This window comes from Verticillium alfalfae, genomic scaffold (genome assembly GCF_000150825.1).
Source record: "Verticillium alfalfae VaMs.102 supercont1.15 genomic scaffold, whole genome shotgun sequence".
NCBI classification, from domain to species: domain Eukaryota; kingdom Fungi; phylum Ascomycota; class Sordariomycetes; order Glomerellales; family Plectosphaerellaceae; genus Verticillium; species Verticillium alfalfae.
This window is the reverse complement of record NW_003315024.1, coordinates 112,661-121,191: the sequence shown is the minus strand read 5'-3', so window position 1 is coordinate 121,191 and position 8,531 is coordinate 112,661. Positions and strand designations below refer to the sequence as shown.

General features: G+C 56.9%; 1 protein-coding gene across 1 annotated transcript; it reads right to left on the bottom strand.

Annotated features, from left to right (window-relative positions):
• Window positions 1-4,247: 4,247 nt before the first annotated feature.
• On the bottom strand, window positions 4,248-4,666 carry VDBG_09364 (predicted protein; the record flags this gene model as incomplete). Its single annotated transcript, XM_003000123.1, has 2 exons — window positions 4,248-4,468; window positions 4,522-4,666. 2 exons carry the CDS (start codon window positions 4,664-4,666, stop codon window positions 4,248-4,250), a joined length of 366 nt encoding a protein of 121 aa, XP_003000169.1.
• Between the last annotated feature and the right edge of the window lie 3,865 nt (window positions 4,667-8,531).

Genomic DNA, 8,531 nt, shown 5'->3' with positions numbered 1-8,531 from the left:
CCTCGTCAATGCTCAATATGCACAGGTTTCTTTTGCCTGCTCAGCATGTTGCTTTTTATTTTCATGACCTCGCAACTCTCGACAATAGCGGTATATTGATGGCCCTGTAGGGACGGTTTCGTATACGCATCCCGGTTCGCGAGCCTTGCCTTTAGAGGCCCTCAGTCTGATTTACGGTTCTTCATCCCCAGAAACGTTTCACAACGGCACCCAGAGAGGGAGGGAGTGCCTGCACCGTCCTGAAAGCCACCCGCGCGTGGACGACAACGAGAACAGACAAGGTGTTGCTAGCGCATCTTAGAAGGGCAAATGACCCCTCTGGCCAGAAAGTTTCGAGGTACTGCTACGAATTGCGATGAACGAGGAAAAGCATCGAGCGATGCCAGAGCCAAAGCCAATATTGTGGAGGCTCTGCAAGCTCGGCTGCTCGTAGGACATCCTGTCGAAAGCGTAGTCAGTACGTTCGCGGCGTTAGTGGAAGTAAAAGACTGGCTGACAAGGCTAATCATGGCGTTATTTTGGTGCCCGTCCCTAAAATGGCGTCCATCACTCACACCCCCAAGTCGTCTGCGTGTGGTGCATGTACAGTGTAGTGAGTGGGTGCTGCGAGACTTCGTTATAGGCCCAATGAACCAGTCGACAGTGCTCCGGCACAACTTGGCGGTGCACTGCCCCACTGCGGTTGTGCATCTTGCAGTGCTTGGTGCGCTGTAATTAGACACTTGGAGGCTCGAGGCTGTCTGGAGAGGCATCGGGAGTGATTGAGCCCTATGTCTGCACTGCCAGCCAGTGCCTGGCATAGCGTGCTGCGTGCTGTGCTTCGCCCGTTGCGAAGCAAGCCACAATCAAGCGTGTAGGCAGACGCCCTCCCTCGCCTCGCCAAGCCGACATCGTCAGGTCAGGGTCCTCTGCTTGAACCAGGCTGTATCATGAACAAGACTGAACAGGACGCAGGCCAGGGCCGGTTAGTGCATCACCATAGCCCTCGCCATCGTTGTGCATGCGCATCATGCCTCGCACAATATCATGTCGCGGAGTCCGAATGCCATCCCTTCCTCGCTCTCCGCGGTGCAGGCTAGCGATAGCGGCGGTCATTCTGGTTCGGCTGCCAGTGCTTATGGTAAAAGCGGGTTGCCCTCGTGGTCGGCCATTATCAGAGTTGACCCCGTCAGTGTTGAGGCATCTGGACCCAAACCCAAACCCCCAAGTGCACCGTGCTTGACCCAGTCGGTTTTAAGTTAGCATCCTCGCTTGTCTCGATCTTGTGAATGATGCTGGCGAAATCGTCCGGCTTTGTGATATAAGTGGGGACCAAGGTTCGATGGTTGCTTTTGGTGCTGTGATCAAGGCTGGGGTGGGCGAGAGTGTAATGTCTGAAACCACCTGTCTCGCTGTCGCCCTCAAGAACTAAAGAACGTTGGAGATTCACTTGACGGTCTCGACCAGGACGGGCGGTGCCTGAGGAGTTGATATGTCTGGCCCTGGGTTCGAGACCAGTCGGCCACATGGTCGTGACGACTGTCTCTCGCAGACCTACTGGACGTGACATGTCTAAAGGCGGTATAGCGGTATAACCTTGGTCTCGACCATTGTGACTGCGGTGACCGATGGAGGGTTCCTCGTCTGAAATGCGCAAGCAAGTGCATCTTTAGACTAACGCTGGCTGGCCACCTGTGAGGCCCGTAAGGGCTGCTGCATGTGGGACGGTTTTCCCCTCAATCTCATTGTATTTCCGTATCTGACAAAGCCTTCCCTTTGCTCGCAAGATCTCCTCAAGTGTACCCCACAGTTGAATAAGGGTCAGAATTGTGGCAGCACCTCGTCCAAGCTAAGGGTGAACTTGTGGTCGCCTACCGTGATGATTCGATTATTGGGGAACGACCGTGCCACGATGTCTCGATGCAAATTTCGACGATAGAGACAAGCAAGTTATGAGATTGGCCCAGGATGATCCACCTGGTCTGATGCCCCTCCCGGTTACGGTCTCTCATTTTGAGACGAAAGGCCCCGATGGTCCAAGCTGTGGCTCATTTGACTCTGGGCTCAGATCATTCCCCTCTCATTGGTCAGTATACGAATTGATCAATGACACGCGAGGGTGGGGGTCGTCCTCTTCTTCTTCTTGCGGGACTAGAGTATCTTTTCTTAGCAAACCCTCGAGGCGGTGCAAAGCCCTCGTGTTGAGCTACCAGCTTCAGCGACCCTACAGCCTGGGTGGTCGAGATGAATACGCGATTCGGCAGTGGGTGGGAAGTTGCATGACGATGACCAGGCACACGGCCATATACGTGTTGTCGTGACACGATAGGGGGTGGGCCAACTTTGATGGGATTGACCGCTGGTTGCTGGCGGCAAGGGACGAGGCGTTGGGTCGTGTCAGCGGAGGTGTGTCATGTCGTTCTGTAGGGCTCGTGGCTTGCTTGAAAAGGGGCGAGTTGGACCTGGGTAGGCTTGGTGTTGATCAGTGGCACCTTTGGTAATAAAGTTGGCGGCCTGAACGGGCGCTCAGCCCTACGAAGGGTCAAAGAGATGTCCAAGTCTGCAGACACTCGCCTCCCACATCAGCCAACGACAGCATCTCTGATGCGTTGCTTACTTGCAGGTGACACGCTGCGCTCCCAGCCCTTTGGGAGTTGCAAACGTCAGACGCGCAGGATGCTAGGCCCTGGGCCAGGACTAGCATTCATAATGCTACGGGATCCAGTTTTCACGTCGGACGTGATGGTTGCGCAAACAGCATGGAAAAGAGCGGGCGAACGGATCCTTTGAGTTCGCCTTTGTGCAGAAACAGTCCTAAGAGCGAGTCCTGAGAAGAGCCAGGCCGAGGGCCTTGGCCCGGAGGCCAGAGGCTCAGGCAGCCAGCGGGTGTCTGATTCTGCTGTCTGCATATGTCGAGGCTTCACACACGGGGCACTGGCGGTTATTGCTCCCTCCGGCACCCATGTTCGACTCTGCAAGTAATCCTGACTGCAGCCACTTCAGAGGTAGACGTGGTCGTACGAGATGGCACGGTACGGTCGTTGGCTGAAATAGACATGCGGGCTGAGAGGGGAAGGGGCCGAGGATCAAATCTGGTTGGGTTCGGTTGTGGCAGGCAAGAGGTCTATTGGAGAGGGAGAGGGAGGGAGATGGCCCTTGTGGTGGTAGCTGGCATAGGGCTGAGCCTGCCTGCACCCGGCGCAGGAACCTTATCATCAAGACCCTTTCAAGACGGGCAAGCGCATCCCAAGCTGCCCAAGACGAGGCAGTATCAGGCAGCCACAGGCCAGATTCATGACTGAACCTTCCCGCCCTCTTCCTGCCCCAGAGCCCACGCTTGTGCTGTGGTAGACGGACTTGAGCCCACAAAGGACTCTCTGTTTCCCTCCACCGTTTTCGACACCAAACGAATGCTAAGCACGTCCTCCCGTCGCTCCGTCCACCTAGGCGCCCCCGCAGTTTCGTCTCTCATTCGCCGTCGACGGCAGCCTCCGTAATCGCTCGCGTCCTCCCTCCCGTCCCGTCCGTCATGCCTGGCATCAATAGGTAGCATTGTTATGCCGCGCTGGCTTTACGTGGCCAAGGATCTGCGCCTGAGCACGGATCCAGCGTCAGCTGGTGACCTTGGATCTCCGGGTCTGGTTGTCCAGGGTATGTCACAGTCAACCATGGTTGTTAGGCGAGTCAAAGCTAGAACCAGGTTCGTCTCGAGGCCCCCGGACGGCCCACATGAAGCCAACTCATCTGTCGACCCCCTCCCCCCCCCCCTAAAGCACTCTGCAATGCCTGAGAGCTCCTAGTCGATCTCATGTTTCCAACCGCTCGGGACATGGCGCCTGCACGGACCAGATGACGGCGGGCAGACATGGTACACTAAGGTAGTAGGAAGAAGTACACACAAATGCCCACCAAACAGCAGAAAGGCCCCGTCCTTCTCCGTCGGCTCAATCACGTTCGGAGTCGTCACAACGTCGTAAAGAATAGCGCCGACGCTGTCCGAGATGTCCCCATGTGTCGCTCCCTGGCTTTTGCGGTCATTCTTGATCGTACTGCATCTTGCTGGGGCGATCCCCCTCCCCCCCTCCGCCCCCCGGTGAAGACGCTACAGTGCCCGGGACCCAGGCTCGTGGTCCTGATGCAGGCTGAGCTCGATCAGGCTACTCCTATGCGATGACTTTCTTTTTCAACAAACGTGCGACCCTCTCGTCGGAAACCGATCATGCTGCTCGTGTTCGTGCCACGGCCAGGGAGAAAACGAGACAGACCGGTCAGATTTCGAGCCCACTGACGCGAAAGCTAAGCGTCAAGACGGCGCCAGCATAAAGCCTCCGAAGCTTGTGCCTCAGACAATTTCTAACGTGGCGGCCCTGACAGGCAGTAGCGGGCACGCCGCGTTCTCTCTTATCGTACCATTGAGGGGTTGCTGCTAACCTCAAGACCTCTGGGGATGAAGGGAGGGGAGGGGGTAAGAGACACCAACCGGAATGATCTGGATACCTATCAAACACCCCCTGATTGGCCGTAGAGCACTCGACAACGTACTACGTCCAATAAGGTTGCCAAGAGCGGCCTCGCCGAGTCCTTTACGGGAGGTCATCGTGAGATGGGGCGGGGGCCACTCAGGAGGCGGTCCCCAATCCTGATCCAGTGAGGGCCAGCCCCGGTGCAGTGCAGTAATGTGCTTCATGTCCTTATTCGCGCTTCTCCTGCATGTCCGACATTGGTGAGCGACCATGACACAGCCCGAGGAGATCGATGTCACGCTGTTGACCAGACTGCACATGGCGAGACGCTGGCCACTCATAATGTTCGACGGAGGCAGCGACAACACTGCCAGCCGTCATTCGATAAATTCCATGATGCGCCAATCGACGATCGGTCGGTCGTCCTCAAAATGGGAAGAAATGGGTATGTCGCATTCACTGAAGTGAAGCTATCCAAGACAGAGATTGTCCGCGGACCAAGCCTTGACTCCACACCCGTTGGTAGAGGCACTCGGCGGCCAGATCGCCTCGAGGTGCCGGCTAGGCTGTCAAGCTCGATTTGGCATTGTGGCGGTCCCATTCCTCTGGATTCCGTCGATCTCACATGGCAAACCTTGTCTCATGACGCTCAGGCATGGGTGCCATCTGAAAACAGCAATAGTAAACGAGAGTCTCCAGTCAAGGGGCCCGATCCAGCATGGATGACGGCCTGGGAGCGACAAAGGGGGACAGGGGGTGATGTGAGGAGGGGGCCTTGGAGAGTGGGTGAACCGGGGCGGGAAGAGGCACCTGGGCCATGGCCCAGTCCAGAACACCAGCCGACTCACTCGTAGTGGCCGACCCCAGAGGAAACGGCCATACCTACCTGGGCATCCCTCACCACTTGCCATCACCCACAAACAAGCAATAGATGGACGGAGCTACGCCGAAACGGCGCTGTCGGGCCACTCCTTTAGCGAGCCGCCGTCACCATTGTCACTCATGGCCCAGAGCAGTCGATGGGACACGGGCCAGAGTCCGCCACTTCCGCGAGGCCTATGAGCCCAGGAGCCCGGGGCATGCCACGAGGGACATCGTCGCCATTGATGTGCCGGATCGTTTTTCTCGACAGGCTTGCCCGACTTGCGACTAGTGCAGGAGACCAGCAGGCGGGGGCGTCACGGTTCGGGACCGAAGGGCCCTTGCTGCTATCGTCGAAACAGCCTGGGGCCAGACCACGATGCTACCCGCCTGCCTGTCTCGTTCTTGGTTGCATAAGCTTTATTGCACCCAGTGAGGAGGCCACAAGCCTGCGGCACCTGGCGACGGAAATCTCCATTCGGCCTCGGTGTCGCCTGTGCTCACGGCCTAACTGATCATGGTAGTAATTCTCGTGAGTGAAGTCTGCTGATTGATTGATCAAGGAATCGCTGGCGACAGTAATCAAGATCCAGGATAGCATCCTTCGAGAGGCTCAGGCCGGTACCGGCGCGCTTACCTATGCTACCTTGTTGAGAGGTGCCTGTAAGAAAAGCGACCAAGTGAACTGGCCTCTCTTCAGCCAGACGGGGCGATATTGACCATCCTGATAACCCGCAGCCTTCGATGGAGGCTCGTGAATGGCCATGTTTTACCTGTGCAGCTTGACCCTGCACACTCTGGCAACACATCATACATGTACACCGGCCGGAGCGATTGGGCGGCCCACTCCTTCACGAAACGTCTGAACAGAACGGGTCAAGGCGCAAGGTTCTGCTGGTGGCTGCCAATGTGTGTCGTTAGGCACTGCGGGAGATTGCCCGGGGCGTATGCGCTTCGTTGAATTTGAGCCGTGGGGAGTCGCTCCTCTGCACTTCTCCCAGAAGGGTTTGGCGCATCGTCCTGATGCAAGCTGAGGGCAAGGGTAAGCGGCCCCCACCACTTCCACCAGCTACTTGGCGGGCCAGGGCCCTGTCGATCGTCAAGCCCACGGATCTGCGTGGAGCAAGTCGCTGTCTGCCAGCCCATTCGCTCGTCTGTGTGAGATCAGCAATGTCGGCTTGAACATGGGGTGGGCTCTTAGAGATGACGAAGGCCTTCGCCAAGTCGGACCCCTTGGAACTACTCAGATCTTCATGAGTTGGGATACGGATGTCAGGTTTCCCTCGGAGCACCCTGTCTGCCCTGAACTCGCCAAGGAGCGAGCGGAACGCAAACCGCGCAGCAACATACCTGGAAGTCGAGCAGAAGGGGTAGCAACGAGATGGACGGATGGACGGACAGGGCCAGGCGAAAACCATCCGAACCAAGTAAACCGTCCAATGAGGAGCTCGAAATCGATGCTCTGCAGCTTTGGAGTCCCCTCCCACCCTCGTGCGTGTGTGTGTGTGTGTGTGTCTTACACGTCACATTTTCGACGACAGCGAACAATTGCACAGCGACAGTACTGTCCGAGCAGGTTGGAGTGCTCAGACTCCCGGCTGCCTTTGCGAAACAGCGTCGGTCCCGATATTGACCAGGGCTCCTGCGGCAGTCTGGAGACGAAGACGCGGTGTTGAGCGACTTGTCACTCCTCCGCTGTAAACATTCGTCTGAATTATCCCGGCAGGTCACCGCAATCCCTCTATCGTAACCAAATGCGCGACTCTCCTCTGCCTAGACAGACGCCACTCAAATGCAGGAGGGAGACGTCCCCTGAATTGTCACGCACGCCCACTCGCACACATGGTCAGGTAGCAAGGGTTCTCTAGATTGCGGCACACTCGCCTTGTTGGCGGGATTCCGCATCCCAAGCATGAATCAATGGCGTCTGTCTCTTGCAGGCTCCTGGCGAAGTAGGTAGGGATGTGGATATCTGCATGTCTCAGACTCGGAGCATACACGCAGTTGCTATTGTCTCTCGCCGTGGCCGTCTCGACCGGTGTCGAGCTCGCTTGCCGGACGAGGCAATGGTCGGTCATCCTGGCCCATAGTAGAGATGCTATATCGCAAATGGCGGGTGATCTGGGTGATCTGCATTACTTGCGAGCAGGAAGTACCTTGACCACCAAGTCGACGGAAGGCAGAGTATGCTCCCGGTCGATGCCGGCGCGGCTGGGGGGGAGGGAGGGACGAGGGTTGCATCAACCGCCAGAAAATGCATCGTTGCGCCACAATGCCCCGACTTGACTGGCCAGAGTGCAGGGACGCGAAAAGCAACAATTCTGTGGCTGCAGAATAAAGCTTGGATGTCCACATCGACGGTGCCGTACTCATGCCCATGTCTGGTCTTGGCTTATTTTGTTTTTTCTTCTGGGGCGCGGACATGTCCATTCTCCTCAAGGTACTGGGTAGAACATTCGCATTGCCTGCATGGACACGAGACGTGGGCTGCAGGCTTCAAGGGGGTTGGCGCTGAGGTTGTCTGTTTTTTCTCGTAGGGCGGCCAGCGAGGCGGCTCGAACGCTCGATGGTAGGTTGTTGAATGCAATTTGTCTCGTGGAAAGGAAGAGATGGAGGAAAAGGGGTGAGGCGTGGTGCGGCTTGTTCGCATGGCATTAGACACAGGCACCACGCGATCACTGAGCTCAGGGCGCTCGGCGACGTGCGTTGCGGTGCAAGCTAGCCGTCGATATCAGAGCGTGTTCCGATTCTCGTTAGCAGGCTTCTTTACCTACGTCTAAGGTAGGTACCAATGTAAGTAAGGAAACAGGAATGCGAGGTTCCTGACGACAGGAACTTGCACCGCATAGCTCAGTGCGAGGGCAGGAGTGATTTTGCCCCTCTTGCGCCGTGCGCCTTCCTTATGCCAATGACCTGGCGCTGGTCATTTCACTGTCGTTGCAACTATTGCAAGCCAGTGTCGTTGCCTGTGCCACAGCAATGCCGACGAGTCCATCCGCTGCAGTCAGCCTGATCCCTGGTGATCCAGTCGTGTGGGACGGAGCTCACTGGATTGTGCCGGCTGGCTGACGGCCCCCAAAGACCAAATCTCGATGGGGTGGGTTCGGTGGTCGCTTTCCGCATCATAGTTGCTTTGGCAAGGTACGCAGCCGGGTTACAGGAGGCGCTCTCCACGGTATTTCTTCTGACCAGGATCATCATTGCCTTACCAACCAGCAGGATCATCCA